Source organism: Diabrotica virgifera, chromosome 3 (assembly GCF_917563875.1).
Source record: "Diabrotica virgifera virgifera chromosome 3, PGI_DIABVI_V3a".
NCBI lineage: Eukaryota > Metazoa > Arthropoda > Insecta > Coleoptera > Chrysomelidae > Diabrotica > Diabrotica virgifera.
The window spans coordinates 111021049-111038301 of NC_065445.1; the positions used below are offsets into that span (position 1 = coordinate 111021049).

Here is a 17253-nt window from a genome sequence, read left to right on the forward strand (position 1 = left end):
TCAAGATGCAGTAGAAATAAACAAACTAAGACACGTTAAATGCTACTAGGAGCACTCCTGAATCATAATTTACAATATACATTGTAAATCCCAAATCATGATTTTCAAAGTTTATACATTGTAAATTATGATTCTGGAGTGCTCCTAGTAGCATTTAACGTGTCTTGGTTTGTTTATTTCTACTGCATCTTTATTGTAAATTTAGTATAGTGTTGTCAAAAAAATGGCCCTGATCGACCCTGGTCGAGAAGAGTTTAGTCCTTGTTAAATCCTTCTATCTAAAGAATATAATTAATAATTTTTGCTGTGTGGGAATCCTCCCTAATACCAAAAAAAATTATGAAATTATTAAGGTCTTTAAATTAAAATACAGGAAATTCAAATAATTATGATTTTTTCAAAAATCGAAGCATTTCATAAATATATTACATTTACTATAAATAAAATATATACGATTTATATGGTAACATTGTGACTACTTTGGCAATATTCTTCGTTTATTGTGTTTAGCTTTATTTTGAAGTTGAACTATATCTTGAAGTTTATTTATTAGCAAGGATGTCTGCTTTGCCGTTTCTTCTACGGAATTGGTATTTTCCATTACATTCTGAATCTAAAAAGTATATAATATATTTATACAATATATACAGCTAGGGGTATAATAAAATATAAAAAATCATTTAAAATCCATAAATTGGCTATATAGTCTAAGAGCTAGTGAACCCTCCTACTAACGGTCTTCCTGTAAGGCTAGAAATTTGTATAGTGATGTGATAATTCATAGCACACCAAGGCCAAAAATCATGACTTGGCGGGCATCAGCCCTGCACGTGTATCTACCAGGTGAATCGAAAAGTGCACAGTTTAGGGGAAAATAAACTTTCTCCTGTAAAGTTTAAATTTAAGTGTGTTTGAGTAAGCTATTTAGAAGAAATGTGTACAATGACAGGCGATTCTGAAGAGCATAAGACCTTGCCTTGCCAGGCGAGGGGAAAAATTAAGGGTTTTTCCTAAAATTATTATTTTTTGCATCGAACAAAGTTTTTTTAGGTTTTTTGAATAATTCCAAACAGAAAAGGTCTTTAGTGATTTTTCTCTTAGGTTAATAGTTTTTCTTATATAAGCGATTGAAAATTTTGAAAATTGCGAAATCGGCCATTTTTAACCCTAAATCGGATATTTAACTACAAATTTCAACGTTGCCAAGGTAGGTAGATATTCTTTAAACATTGATTGATGAAATCCCGAAGAGTTTTTTGCAATACAATATCGAAAACCCCTTTGTTTTTTAATCGCTAATCAAGCGGGCGCGACACTGTAGTATAAGTGAGGACGTTTGAGTTTGCATAAATTTATTATCTCGAGAAAGGGCAAATTTGAAGAGAAATCCTCAGACAGGTCGATTTTTATTCTTAAATTAAGACTTTTTGCAATATATATAATACTAGTGACGTCATCCATCTGGGCGTGATGACGTAATCGATGATTTTTTAATGAGAGTAGGGGTTGTGTGATAGCACATTTGAAAGGTTATTTAATTTTATATTCAGTAATATAAACATTAACATAATACATAAACAGAAGAAAAAAAATTTTTGTATACCCTGTATAAATAATTATGTTAAGGTTTATATTACTGAATAGAGAATTAAATAAACTTTCAAATGAGCTATCACACAATCCATACTCTCATTTAAAAAAATCATCGATTAAGTCATCACGCCCAGGTGGATGACGTCACTAATATTATATATACATATGCCAAAAAGCTTAAATTTAAAAATAAAAATCAACCTGTCTGAGGATTTCTCTTCAAATTTGCCCATTCTCGAGATAATGAATTTATGCAAACTCAAACGTCCTCATTTATACTACAGTGTCGTGCCCGCTTGATTAGCAATTAAAAAACAAAGGGGTTTTCGATATTGTATTGCAAAAAACTCTTCTCAATTTCATCAATCAATGTTTAAAGAATATCTACCTACCTTGGCAACATTGAAATTTTTAGTTAAATGTCCGATTTAGGGTTAAAAATGGCCGATTTCGCAATTTTCAAATTTTTTATTCGCTTACATAACAAAAACTATTAACCTAAGAGAAAAGTCACTAAAGACCTTTTCTGTTTGGAATGATTCAAAAAACCTAAAAAAAACTTTGTTCGATGCAAAAAAAATAATTTTAGGAAAAACCCCTAATCTTTCCCCTCGCCTGGCAAGGTCTTATGCTCTTCAGAATCGCCTGTCATTGTACACATTTCTTCTAAATGACTAACTCAAACACATACTTAAATTTAAACTTTACAGGAGAAAGTTTATTTTTCCCCTAAACTATGCACTTTTCGATTCATCTGGTAGATACAAGTGCAGGGCTGATGCCTGCCAGGTCATGGTTTTTAGCCTTGGTGTGCTACAAATTATCACTATACAAATTTCTAGCCTTACAGGAAGACCGTTAGTCGGAGGCTTCACTAGCTCTTAGACTAATACGTAGTTCATTCCCTTGGGAATATTTTGACAGATTCATAGTCAGAAACCTACAACAAAAATTCCTTCCTCACACTATTAACAGGTCAAATAAATTTACTATTGCAAACTTCTTTAATTGAAAAAAGAATTATTATAAATAATGGGAGGGTATATATACTAAACCCATAAAATTTTCCCTAAATATATTTAAAAATATTTCAGTCGTTACAATTTAATATAGTAGCCCTAATTCCTAGGGCAGTTGTAATTTTTACGACTAATAACCTTTTTGATTTTGTCTTTAGAAAATTCATTTCTTGTTCAACTGTTCAATTGGTGAGATCACAATTGGTCCTTGAGTAAGTTGTTCACTTTTTCTCAGTACAAAGGGGTATCAGGAATGAAAATACACTTGTCGAAAAAGTATCCCATAAATGTATAAAGTCTAGAGTATAGGTCTAGAAGTTGTATCTCCTAAATTTTCTTGGAAATGCCAGAAATGGATTTATTCCAGTAAAATGAAAAATCAACAGACCAAGAAAATTAAAATAACAATTATTATTCAACAAATGAAAAATAAAAATCTATGGAAGGCATGGGAGTTCCAGGTATAACACATGACTGGGTAAGATCATATTTGTCAAATCGTTTGCAAACAATAATATTAGATGGTACACTATCAGACCCAATGAATTCTTCCATGGGAATACCACAAGGTTCGGTTCTTGGTCCTCTCTTCTTTATTGTTTTTATCAACGATATCAACCAAGTTTGCACTACTCCTAATCAAATTATTGAATATGCAGATGATACAAACTTCATTATATTACATCATCAATTTGATCAGCTTGTTAGCAAGGACAATACAGCATCTCAGGAATTTAGTAAGTATTGCAAAGGCAACGGCCTTAAATTAAATATAACAAAAACTAGTTTCATGAGATTTTTACCAAAGAATATAGCCCCTGACTATGATCCTTATCTATATATTGATCACAAGTCCATTCAAAATGCTAAAGTAATAAAATTTTTAGGACTGATCCTAGATCCAAATCTAAGTTGGGAAGATCACATAGATAAAGTAACCTCGACGCTAAGTAGTCGTTGTTATATGTAATTAGAAATATAAGGGATACTGTATCCTTCCATATATTAAAACTAATGTACTATGGCTTGGTGCAGTCAGTCCTTCAGTACTGCTTAATATTTTGGGGCTCATGTCCATATATGAATAGAGCTTTTATATCTCGAAAAAAAAATACTACGAACTATGTTTAAAGTATCACCAACTACATCATGTAAGCCACTATTTATAAAAGCTAACATCTTAACTCTTCCTAGCCTATATATTTTACAATTAATAATGTATATAAAAAAACATGAGCAAACATTCCTAACGCTGATCTACATCCACATAACACACGCCTAAAGGATAACATACATCAGCCTTTTTCCCGCCTAGGAGTCGCACAGCATGCTCCTAGCTACATTGGGATCAAATGTTTTAATAAGTTCAGTGACATGTCGGTGACACATAAGATGCATCTTGGCACTATTAACTGCTTTGAACAAAATCAAAAACATTTCTAGTTAGCCATGCTTTTTACAGTATTGAAGAATTTTTAAATTCTTAATGTACTTAACTTTTAATGTGTGTATACATTTGTATAACATATATTTTTTTTAACTAGTCAGATAAATTTGTGTAATATTGTATACATTGTATAAACTTCTAAACGAATACATTATTTCTATCTATCTATCTATCTATCTATCTATCTATCTATCTATCTATCTATGAAAAATATGGAATTTCAAGGACAAATTGAACATTTTAGTATCTGATATTAACACTGCTGTCTCTAATGACGTTCCTCATTCTCTGTGGAAGGCTTCTTATCAGAGATCTATGTATTCCAAATCCAAATTTTTGTTCGGAGGGCAACTTCAACTGTGGAAATAATTTCTTCAATATGAATTCATTTTAGAATGATTGTATAGGGCACCTTTGAACAGAACAATACTTTTTGCATATGTCAATTGAAATAAAGATAGTATATTGATGACCATATTAAAGAGACGAGATGAAGAGAGGGAAGATGTTTTTTCAACCAACAAAGTGCCGAAAGACTTCATCTGCCTCTTACTTAAGAACCAAATGACATCTTTCAAAGTCATCTGCAGCAAAAGGGCTAATTTATGTAGAGCCATCAACAGTGCCGGTTTAACCTAACTTCGGACCCTGGGCGCTGGAGGTTTAGGGGCCCCATTCATTGCTATTCGTTGTCACTTTTTTAACAAGAAAACATGCATTAACTATAAAGGTTTATTGTAAAAGCCATAAAATATTTTTTTAAACAAGCAAGAAGAATAGCAAACGTAAAAAATAATCCCGGGTCGGCGTATCTCAGGCGGTAGTATGCTTGACTCGCGTGCTGGTAGGACGGGGTTCAAATCCCAGCGTCGGCAAGAACAACTAGACATTTTTAAAATGTCTATAGGTCTCAGGTCGACTCAGCCTGAATAAAGTGAGTAGGTACCTTGGGTAAAACCAGGGGTAATAATAGGCGGTTGAAACGTAGCACTGGCCCTGTTACCCTCCTTGTATACCGTAGGCCCTAGATATAGCAGACTATCCTGCTATAATCCCAAAGCCGCGTCAGTGGTATAAAACGGGAGAGTATTATTATAAAAAATAATCCAAAAAATACATTTAAAAACATAAATCAGAAACAGAAATTTGACCTTAAATATGTTTTTATTTTAAAATATTGGGAAAAGTTGCCTTTACATCCTGGATGACATCAAATTTTTCATAAAATGTATGTTTATTTAAATTTTGGCATAAAGTTACAAAATGGGTAATTTCAATATGCAAGTTCTCTCTGGTTTCATCAACATCTTTTTTATATTTCTCGCATAAAGTATTAATTAACGTCTTGACTTCTTCTTTATCTAGCGTAAAAGAACATCTAAAAGCTGATGTTACATCCTTGTAGCATTCAATTCTCTTTAAAAGATCTTGAGTAATACTGTCGCATATAACATTAAATACTTCAATTCTGAATATCTCTTGTCCCTTTAAAATTATTTGACTTTCACCTGCTTCTTCGAAAAATGTTTCTATTTTCTTTATTCTTTGAAGGTCAGTTGTATAGGGGAAGTGCGGGTATTGCTGCCCACTTAAGCAATTTACTGAATTATTCAAAAACTACAGGTCTTGATAAAAAATATCAACTGTCAAAATACAGTCATTTTATCTACTTCTAATTATTTAAGCCTTAAAGTATTCATTTATTTTATTTTGCGGAGTATGACATTTATTTTCACAAACCTACACTTGGGCGGAATTATCAGACTATGCGGGTAATAGCGCCCACTGATGGTATAATACCGCCCAGGGTTTACATTGTATAAAAATCAAACGCATAATTATTTACGCACAAACAACATATATATATTTTTTATATAAAAAAACATTCAAAAAAATACTTAAGTAAAAAAACATTTCAAACTACACTCTATTTGCAATAATCGCATATAAAACTTTTGTGATTATCGTAACCACTACATTCTTTATGCGCCCATTTATGGCAAACTCCGCATCTGTACCACATTTCCGATTTTCCATATTCGCCACAATAGATGCACTCTTCTTCTACGTCGCTGCTGGGATCATCGGAACTGTGGTCATTGCAAATCTCCATTTCATCGTGTAGGGATGAACCGCTTGAAGAACTATCATCGAAGACTTTCCTCGTAACACGTTTAATTTTTTTATTAACGTGTTTTACATTTTTTGAAAGTTTTTGCTTTTCTTTCTTTTGTATTTTTCTATTTTCTTTTTGCTCCAGTTCTATTTTTTCTGGAGTTGCCGTCAAAATCTTTGAAATGTCTAATTTTCTACCCCTCTTTTTTAATTTATTTTCAGTTATGACACACAACGGTGTCATTTCTTCAATCGATATATCTCCTTGTCTTTCATTTGTAATTCCTGATTTTGATGTTGAAGGAGTGACATCTGCATGAGCTTCGTTGGCTTTTGATGTACTTGGAATAACATTAGGTTCATTTGTTTCCAAGACTGCATCTTTTGAAGGCACTCGATTTGTTTCAGAGGTACAGGGAGTAAGTTCAGTTTCAGGAAGTTGTAGTTCAACAGCGGGAATATTAGAAAGGGTAGAAGGCAAAAAATCTTCGTCCGTGAAAATATTTGGTCTATATGGAACAATACCGCTTATTTCAAAGCCTTTTTGAGCTTTTTCCATGGTAGCTACACGAACGAATGCTCGATTCAAAATTTCAGATACATCAAATGGTGTTATTTTTTTGTGAACATTCATTTGAATAGGCAGATTTTAGCGGCCCAAAAAAATGTCAAATCTAGTGGCTGTAGCTTATTGGACGTGTGGGGCGGAAACGATAACATAATGATCCCATTTTCACGGCAAAATTCATAAGCAGCTAAAGAACAATGGCTGCTGTGATTATCTAGCAACAGCAATGCTGGGTTGTCGTTCGAAGTAGATGCGTGTTTATTAAAATGTTTAAGCCAAATCAAGAATAATTCTACAGTCATCCAGCCTTTGGCCGAGCATTCATATATGGCACCTACCGGTCCATTGCGTTTAAGCTGTTCCGACATTCGGATTCTAGGATAAATAAACATCGGAGGTATATATATCCCTGATGCACTTACTGAGCAGCACAGAGTTATATTTCGACCTCTCTCCCAACTTACAGCTTTTCCCAGTTGTTTGACACCTTTTGGAGCTACAATTTTGGATGGAACCTGCACCGTGGTAATGCCTGTCTCGTCAACATTAAATATGCGGCAGGCTTGAAAGTTATATTTTGTTAAAACTATATTTAAATTTTTGAAAAAAAAAGGCCTACACTTTCAGCATTAAAACCCGAAATTCTCCCTAAACTGGTTGCCTCGGGTTTCCTCAAACTAAGATTTGGATGCCGTTTTAAGAAAGCTTGAAGCCAGTCTTTACCGGCCATTTTTTTGTCATCGTTGAAGCAGTGTTTGATATTATTTTTAACCGCAAACTCGTAGACGATTTTTCGTAAATCAGTGGCCGTTAGACCATAGAACATCTTTGCCAAATAGATGCAGCGATCAGCCACTCGCTTTTCTTGTTCAGTGGAAAATATAGGATGACGACCTAGTTGTGCTGCACAAGCATTGTTTGTATTTAACCTATCTTTTAATGTAGAATATGGGATACCTGAAAAAAGAACATTAGAAAATGGATTAAAAAATAAAGATCATATATTACCAAACTCTCTTGCACTTTGCCTTTTCCCCTTTCCGCTTCTAACTGCATTTATAGCTTCCTGAAGCTGTTCTGCGCTCCATGTTGCCTTTTTCCGCGAATTCATCATTGTCTTTGGCATTCTTTATCCTAAATTAAAAATGTATAAATCAATGTATAATACCGCCCACTGGAGGGTAATGCCGCCCAAGTTGGGCGAAATTACCCGCCATCGCCATATTTCAAACAAAACAATTGTTAATCGTTATTTCTCAAAATATTGAAAGAAACTGTTTCGATTCATATATATAAGAGGACCGGTTACTAATTAATAAAAAAATCAATAAATTAAGTATAAAAATAAGTTACTCACAAATTATTTTCGAGCTCCTAAAAATTATAGTGGCACCACACAAAACACGTTGACTTCTCTGAAACAACTAAATATGCTTATGGCCGGCGACCTTGTTGCACGGTTCTCTCAGTAGTATCGTGGCGTCATTTCGATGTTGCCAAAGTTACTATTTCTCTATATTTAAGATATTTTATAGAGTGGGCGGTATTTGCCGCTGGGCGGTAATACCCGCAGTTCCCCTAGTAGATGTTTGAGATATCCTCGCCTTCGCAAAAGAAAGTTTTCGCTTCTTGTTTAATTTCGCTAAACTTATTTCTTACGTCTCCAACAAAGCTCAAAAGAGATGCCATTAATTCTGACCCAATTGACACATTCTACGTTTAAGTCCACAGTTTCTAACGTTTTGCTTGTTGCATTCACTCGTTCCAAAATTCTTGCCTAAATCAGTGTCAATAGAGCTGTCTCAAAGGTATCCATTTTATTGTACAGTGCGGCTTGGCTTCACTTCTATTTGCTGATTTTTCATCTCTATTATTGCTTAACTGGAAAAAATATGTTTGATGGATCCGCAGTTTTTAAATAATGCATTTACAGCGTCAAATCAGGCGGACCATCTAGTTTCAATTAATTTTTTTACACATTAGCCGCTTTCTTGCAGTAAATTCCACCTTTGAGGAGAAGCCGAAAAACCACATACGAAAAAAAAACGTGTAGATACTTTGAACAGTTCTGAAATAACTATAGTATTTTTACTACAAAAGCGATATTACGTAGGTCAAAATTTTTGACGTAAGAGAACTGTCAAAACATTAGAATGTGACTTTTCATTATTGCCATGTTTATTATAAAGTATTTTTACTACAAAAGCGATATTACGTAGGTCAAAATTTTTGACATAAGAGAACTGTCAAAACATTAGAATGTGACTCATTATTGCCATGTTTATTATAAACATGGCCATAATGGAAAGTCATGTGCCATGTTTATAATAAACATGGCAATAATGATAAGTCACATTCTAATGTTTTGACAGTTCTCTTACGTCAAAAATTTTGACCTACGTAATATCGCTTTTGTAGTAAAAATACTATAGTTACTTCAACCAAGCTGGTCTGGTTTCACATGCAAAATTCACTACAATTCGAGACATCCTTCTGACAACTTTCCGCAGTTTTTGGAAAAGGGCCCCGCCACAAATATTGACATGGGGCCCCTGTGGGGCTAGGCTACGCCACTGTGTATAGGCATGAAGAGATGTAACAATAGAACATAGGCGTTTGCAGTGTATTAGCGTATCTGCGTATGAGATCATTTTCGGAAAATATGTAGATTATTTAGCGACTTTAATTTTTTATAATTAAAAGGAACGGGCCCTTCCGGACCCCTCCGGTGCCCGGGCCCTGGGCGCCCGCCCCATGCGCCCAGTGGATAAACCGGCACTGGCCCTCAAAAGATTAGCTAGAATTTTACCTGATTGTTACTCTGGACATTAGTAAATTTATAAGATCTCCAGACATTAGTAAACCTAGTCTGTGAAGCCAGTTATCGGAGGCCTTAAAATCAGTGGCGGCTCGTCAGAGGAGGCAAGGGAGGCTTAGCCTCCCCATAAATTTTTTACACATACTAAACTGTTTTGTTTATCTTGAATCGCGAAAAACAACAAGCACTCTCACTATTATACAACGTGTAAATTCCATATTATCACTAAATATCCATACGCACGGAGCATTAGCATTAGAACGCATGATTGCGTCTCAGTTTTTTTATTATTATTGTAGGCAGGACCCTGGGTTATCCCGAGATGCATGAACGGATCCGAGAAGCCGGCCAGCCTCCGTTGCTACGGACAGCGCAGCGGGCGTTTAAGGAGACGCGATCTCCTAATAGTGGCATCTACGGTGCCATCACACGCTGCCCGGAGATTTACCAACGGAGGCTAACTAGCTTCTCGGCTCCGTTGCCGTTGTGTGCATCTCGGGACAACGAATTTTAAGGTCCTGACTAAAAATAATGAAAAAACTAAAAGTGCGAATTTTGTTATGAAATTTGGTATTTGGGGTTTGAATAATATTTGGAACAACTTGTTCAAATAACTTTTTCCGATATTTGTAACGCAAAGCAAAATATCGGTAATTTATCATGTTTTTGGATTCTCAGTAGACCGCGTTTGGAATTAAAAAAAATTCAGTTGTGTATCTTAAAAAATGTGAACCTTCAACCTGTATGGACTGCAAAACTTCAAATCTGTATTTATTTTGATATGCATATCTACTTACAAAGATGGAATTGTTAACAAATAAACGACACAAACTTTGGTATTAAACTTTTACAATTAGACTAATTATTTTTAAAATGATATGATATTATGAATTATGATGATATTATGAAATGTAAATAAAAAATGGTCAAAAAATGGGGCCTTACATTACATTTTTTTGGCGCATTTTTTTGCTAGTGCAAATTTGTCTAGATATTTTAAAGTTGGGTATAGCCTCCCCTATTGTGAAAATCACGAGCCGCCACTGCTTAGAATCAACATTTCAAAGACAAAGTGGATGGCAGTTAGAAAAGATTAATATAGATCAAGGTCTGCCTTCTCTTAACCTATTCGCTGCCGAAAAGGCGCCAGTGCATGATATGGTTACTTCAGTCAAATGCCGTTTAACAGAATTTCTCCTAGCCGAGTTCCATCCTCTTCGATAGGCAGTGAATCAGTGAATGGGGTAATGGAGAGGAGAGAGAATAGGTAAACCATTTCAAATATCTTGGCAGCTGGTTAAATGTAAATTGTGACTATGACAAAGAGATAATAACCAGGATCGAAATATCACATATCGAGGGGTTCGAGCGAAAAAAAACCCGATAACTAACAAAACCATTGTTTAGAGATAATCGCGATTAAAGATTTTAGGAAGTTTGAAGATTTAAAATCGTCATAGGAAGTTTTATCAAATATTTGTAATAGCCAAATGGCAGAGAATTTAATATTTAGTTAGAATAATTTGTTTTAAGTTTAATTTGTAAAAACGTATTCACAGAAAAAAATAAAACGTGATATTTATCGGGTTTTACCTCGTTGAATGAGTATAACATTTGACTTCATTGGTTTTTATTTTGAATTTTTTTAATTATAAAATAAAAGTTAATTGTATACCTATTATTCCAACAAAAATAAATTAATCTGCATTCTTTTTAGAAAATTAAAAGGTAGAAGGTGTCTTCTTCCTATTCTTCTCACATCGTTACGTCGGAATTCGATCTACGATATAATTACCGGTTTTTAAATCTGTTATTCAAGCATGCACCTCTTCTGGAAAATATTTTCTTGGCACATCTTTATCGAATCCGTTTTCTTTGCTTCACGTATTGGAAAGGTACTTTTATATAACTTTGGTAAATTGCCCGGAGTTGGTAAGTCTATGGTTGCTTTTTGGGATGAAATTTGTTTTAGCCTTTTAGGACGTAGAGTAGGAGTTTTTTTTTTTTTAATTCAAACCAATATCTTCTGATATTTTTATTAACTGGTTACCGTTTTCCGCTGTTGTCTTCTTTAGAATACCATCCAGCAGTAGAATCACTGTAGAAATACAGTATTTATTATATCATCTGAAAATATACACAGCGTTTTTTAAAAAAACTTTTGACACACTGGAATTCATTCATGGTAAGCTAGTGGAAAGAAACATTTCTTACTATATAAATGTTCGTTCCTTTCTTTGGGAAGTTTTAGGGACAAGTCCAGTCCTAATTAGTTTGACAGTTATCTTGTACAAAATAAAAATTTTTCTAGACTAGACTACTACTAGGTACTAGACTCCAGTAATTTCTATAGAGTTTCAATAGTCTTCAGACAACTTTACACTTAAATTTAAATTTACTACAATTGATTTGCTGTGATACCTTGGAAGCTCTGAGTTTGTTTTTCATTATAAATATGGGCCCCATTCTAACCGCTTTTTTGTTTTCGTAATATTCAATTGTCAATTTACGCCATTGACTGGGACATTTACTGGGTTTTCGCAGGAAAAAAGTGTGCTGAAATTTAATAAACTATCATAGTCTAAGTCTAAATTTCTTTATCGGGGTTTCGCATGAATATATTTTGTCAAAACGAACAATTTTGTAATCTTCATCTCCGATAAAATTAATTATCAGTTTTTAACTTAGAAATATTTCTAATAAAATTAGTAACTTTATACAGGAAAAAGAAGATAAATTATTCTACCGGATTCTCATATTATAAATATGTTTACAATCAGTAATATATATCGGGTTGGTGTTATTTAAAAATATGAGTTAACGGTTTTTACCATGTTTGGTTTTTATTAGTTATTGTGCTTAAAAATGTTAATATCAAATAATAACATTTACCAGTGGTAGGAGACGTGTTTTTACTACAGCAGAAATAAAAATACCGGATTTCATAATTTTGGTATTTATCGGGTTTTCGCTCGAACCCCTCGATATTTTTATGACCTGGAAACCCGTTTTATATAACAAAAACCTGTAGATGAATATTCACAAGAAGGTCCTGAGTCTTGAAGTGTTATGTGTGGTTATGAAATTGTACAGTCCATCTAATTTACTTACCGTTGCATGTCATTATCTACGTTAGAGATCTAAGTTGACATTGTTGCCCAATTACAAAAAATTCTTGAATTCATTTTAAATCAAATACATCACACAATTTTTGCGGAAGTGGATTTACAGCAAAACAAATTAATATTCAATGTAAATAAATAAAAACTTTAGAAATAGAAAACAAGAATTAAGTTATAATCTTACGTTAAAGTACATAATAAAAACAGTAAATATAATTTTTTTATTTATTTATTATTTATTGACTGACCGAAGTCCATTAGTACATGATAGATACAATTAAAATGTCACACAAATTATAAAAACAATTCAAAATAAGATCTAGTACTAGTAGGTACAAAATTGGTAAATACATAATAAACAACAACAAAAAAATAAAATTACTTGCTCTCATTTAACAATTGAGAGCTACTCCTATAATATAAAGTAAAAAATCTGAATATCTAAAACATTTTGCAATTGACAAATACAACTTATCTTAGAACAAAGACAATAATAGTAATTGACAAATCAGTCTTGAAATTAGAACATTAATTTATTTATTTATTTACGGGATTACCCCCATTACAAAATATACATGTTAAGTTCAAAAACATAATAATAAGTACAAAATATATACATATTACAATATATACATATTACAATATATACATATTAAGTTAAATATAAATGTAATTGTGTGGAAAACGCAGTAAAGTCGTTCATAAAGAAATTAATATGAGGAGATAATAATGTGTTTGCTAATTTAATAGTTTTACAGAGATAGGAACTTGAATCATAGTTTGTACGGTTAATGACTTCGTGGAAGGTGGTCACAGAACGGGTGGTTCTTGAAGGTACATGTAGACCAATTTTATTTAAGAGTGAGATACAGAATTTATGACCATGAATTATTATATAAAAAGCAAAGATCTTTATGTTGACGACGACTCTGTAATGAGTCAAGTCGAATAATTTGCAGTAAAGACTAATAATGAAACAAATACTTACAGTAAAGAATATAAACAAATATGAAGTGTCATCACCGCAACTGTCAAATAAATGTTACCAATTCATGCCAAAATATCACCAGTTACAGTGTATTACGAAGAAATGTGCTTCATAAAAACGCTTTATAATCCATTTATACAAATTAAATGAAACATATTGTGTATTTCTTTAAGTTAACATTAATAAAAATCTTTAAATATTATTTCTATGCGTATATAAAAAAATATGTCTAGTGGCTATAATGCTGGTGTACTCAGCAAAGTGATTCTAAAAAAGAACACACCTACCGCCTAAATATTTCGTGTTGGTATCATATGATGTCATGGGCTATGTCATGGATGACATGCAACAGTAAGTAAATTAGATGGAGTATATGGTTGTGAGACATGGATGTTAAAAAACACAATGCTAACCAAATTAGAACAATTTGAATTGTTGTGCTATTGATGGATCCCAATGATATCTTGGTTTTCTCATACTTCCAATGAAGATGTTCTTCAAATGATTAATTCCAAATGTCTGTTCATAAACTTCATAAAGAGGAGAGAAACAGAATACTTCGGCTATATGATTAGAGAACCTAAATACCATCTACTTCACCTTATAATACAAGGAAAGTGAAGGAAAAGAGATGGATTGGTCAAAAGAAAATTTCATGGTTACGTAATATTAGACAGTGGTGTGGTTCCGCAATAGAAGAATTATTTTGCACATCAGCCGATAGAGAATGGTTTCAGGAAATTGTGAACATGATGATGGCCAACATCTATATCGTCCCTTAGCTTACAACACCGCTCAAGTCGAAGATTAACGGTTTTCAGATTTTAATACCATTGGATAGATCTGATCATTGTGCATCTAACCATTTATTTGTCACATGATTTAGATTTCAGTCAATCAGATGCCGTAATTCAAAAAGTAGTGACACTGCGCAAGTCGTCAACACCTGTATCATGGTCAACACCGCACAAGTCGCTCTGGGATTATTATGTTTGTACGTGAGTTTTACTGCCGAAAAGTCTAGTATCCAAGAAGTTCTTATAGAAGATTAAGAGGTAAGCTATATTGCTATATAATAAAGTAATATATTCATTTACGCATATTAATATAGAAAGAAATGATTATAAAATAACTTAAGTGGTGTTTACTAATGCTATTTTTTTTAACTTAGGCGGTGTTTCAAAAAGTAGTTTTTTCGTCTCCTGTAAAGTTGGTAAAAATGACTTATGCCGTGTTGTTAGCTAAGGGACGATATGGCACAGCGCCTAAAGAAGAATACATGTCACTCAATATAATTATGGGTTTTTAGTTTTCCAATCCTATACTATGTCATTAATGTTTTAAACCAAAGATTACAATTATTATTATGTGCAGGAAAATAATTAGAAATTACTTACTTGCTTGCCATAATCATGTAACCTCACATTCTTTTGGTGTCGTAGGTAAAGCAGCTTTAACCCAAAGATTAGACCTCCTGCTAGTACCAAAATGCATAATAATACTATTTGGTTGGACTGATTGTGCCTGAATCTAAATAACATCCCAGCAAATAAACATTTTTGGGGTAATGAGAAGGGAAATTGATAGGCGAGGTAAAACTGTGCACTACCATAAAAATATTAAATTATTACATACTGACCATTTAAATTCAATAAAAATTACATCTTTTTATAAACTTAAAAATAAAATTTAATAGGTTAAGTTATGGATAACCCTGACAAATTTAAAACGTCATTTGATGGGTCGTACCCAACTCATTGAATCCCAACTCCCATACACCCAAAACGCATACGCACCAAATCGTATACGATCCTATTCATATACACACCAACTCACATACATATTAAGTGCCTACATCAGCGCGTCATCAATAATTTTTTATTGCAATTGCAGCAACAGTGCGTCGGCAGTACGACAGTACTGCCAAAAATACTATCAAAAATGAAGGCACAATATTGTGATCACAATAATTAATATTATACTCATAGGCGCGCTAAATGGTGCCAAGTCAGTCAAGTTCGGTTTCTTGTTATAAAAAAAGAGATAGGTAGTGGAAGGGGGGTATGATGGGGTAGCTAAGGAAAATAACAAAAATACAACATAATTACTACGTTTATTACTATTACTAATTGATGACACGTTACGTCATTAATCTAACTATGATTTGGTACAATCTTTGGAAAATCAACCTATCACATTTTTCAACAATTAGCCATTAATAAGAACATTATGAAAAACCATCTTGCCCCATACTATGGGGTATGATGGGGTAATGGAATTGGGGCATGATGGTGATGCTAATCAATTCTCACAAAACAAACAAAAATGTGTATTTGCTCCAGATCTTCATTATCCACCCTAGCACAAGCATTGTGAGCTCAACATCCACAGATCTGGCAGCCTACCCAGGGTTCTGACGATGTCACTTTATCTATGGCTGTTTTCATAGCATCTCTCGACCACTCTCCTCTTTTTGTTTTTTTTCTTGTAAGTACGTACCATGGTATTGTCTAAAATAATAATCCAATGTTATTTATTAAGAAATTTAAATTAACCCAGACTTACCACCAATGTCCCATCATACCCCGCAACCCAATACCCCATCTTGCCTCAAAAGGTAACTTTGAACAAAAAAAAATTCACTAATTAAATGTTTAACGTATTCACACAAACAATATGCCATTATCAAAATAAGAATACTAGTAAACAACGATAACAAAGACATTAATGAGGTGATCATAATTACCTTAAAATAACGATGGTTGTCCTTGCACAAAATTAGATCAACGGATCGCTAAAACAGTTTTCCGTTTGTAAACAAAAAACGCGTGCACTTTCATTCACGGTTTCTCTTGCAGGGACCGTTAGTCGAATGACTCTTCCTATTGAGTTACTGCATGCTATTCAACAACGTGTAGTTTCTTGTTTGTGTGCGGTACCCCGTCTTACCTCGAGACCCCGTCATGCCCCCCATTCCCCTAGTCGATTTTTACTAATTCCATATTTCATTGTGACACAAAACCTAGGAACGAGATAAAAAAGGTTTATTTAAAGAAAGTGTATTTTTTGTTCTTAATGACAATACAGCGATTCGTTTTTTTTATATTAGATATAGATATTTAATTATAGGGTAATTTCCACATACTAACATTACTGCCTAATTTCTCAAATTCTGCTCTGTACCGCCTTTCTTTGCTATATTACGAATATAATGTGTGCCAAATATCTCTACATAACAATATATTCAAAATTAATGCTGCAATCTTGGAACACTTTTTCCGCGCGCTGATGTTGCCTCTTAAGGAAAATAAATAAAAGGAACAATATAATTTTAGAAAACCGATAAAATTATTTTAATAAACAAATAGACAATTAGGACATATTAGCCCGGCTCAAAATATTTGTAGCCTCTGCTTAAATAATTATTGAATCTTGCCTTGGCTTTATTTCCATAATTTTATAAAAAACTAGAAATGCGAAAAGAGAATTTAATTTAATTTATGTACCTACCTGTTGTAAAAACAACCTATTTTATAGTATGCTAATATCTCGGACTGCTATATTATATACTTATAGTAATTTA

The 17253-nt window shown here is 33.2% G+C and overlaps 2 protein-coding genes across 3 annotated transcripts; both read right to left on the bottom strand.

Moving 5' to 3' along the window:
* Positions 1-377: 377 nt before the first annotated feature.
* LOC114332126 (uncharacterized) lies at positions 378-15406 on the bottom strand. The gene is made up of 2 exons (XM_050646846.1): positions 15068-15406; positions 378-613 (listed from the first exon to the last, which is right to left on the bottom strand). The coding sequence occupies exons 1-2, from the start codon at positions 15209-15211 to the stop codon at positions 476-478; spliced, it is 282 nt and encodes a 93-aa protein (XP_050502803.1). The 5' UTR covers positions 15212-15406; the 3' UTR covers positions 378-475.
* LOC126882042 (uncharacterized) lies at positions 1112-8820 on the bottom strand. Of its 2 annotated transcripts, XM_050646845.1 has the most exons (3): positions 8100-8820; positions 7751-7876; positions 1112-7699 (listed from the first exon to the last, which is right to left on the bottom strand). In XM_050646845.1, exon 3 carries the CDS (start codon positions 6806-6808, stop codon positions 5987-5989), a length of 822 nt encoding a protein of 273 aa, XP_050502802.1. In that variant the 5' UTR covers positions 6809-7699; positions 7751-7876; positions 8100-8820; the 3' UTR covers positions 1112-5986. The 2 variants fall into 2 exon arrangements, with proteins under 2 accessions (XP_050502802.1, XP_050502801.1); XM_050646844.1 differs by having other exon boundaries at positions 1112-7876.
* Positions 15407-17253: the final 1847 nt, after the last annotated feature.

What these genes read in the sequence shown, in the direction of transcription:
- LOC126882042 (XM_050646845.1), bottom strand. Translation starts at nt 6,808, where the DNA reads ATGAATGTTCACAAAAAAATAACACCATTTGATGTATCTGAAATTTTG.
- LOC114332126 (XM_050646846.1), bottom strand. Translation starts at nt 15,211, where the DNA reads ATGTTATTTAGATTCAGGCACAATCAGTCCAACCAAATAGTATTATTA. An exon ending in TACATGATTATGGCAAGCAA is followed by an intron (nt 614 to 15,067) that starts GTAAGTAATTTC and finishes TATACTTTTTAG; the next exon opens with ATTCAGAATGTAATGGAAAA.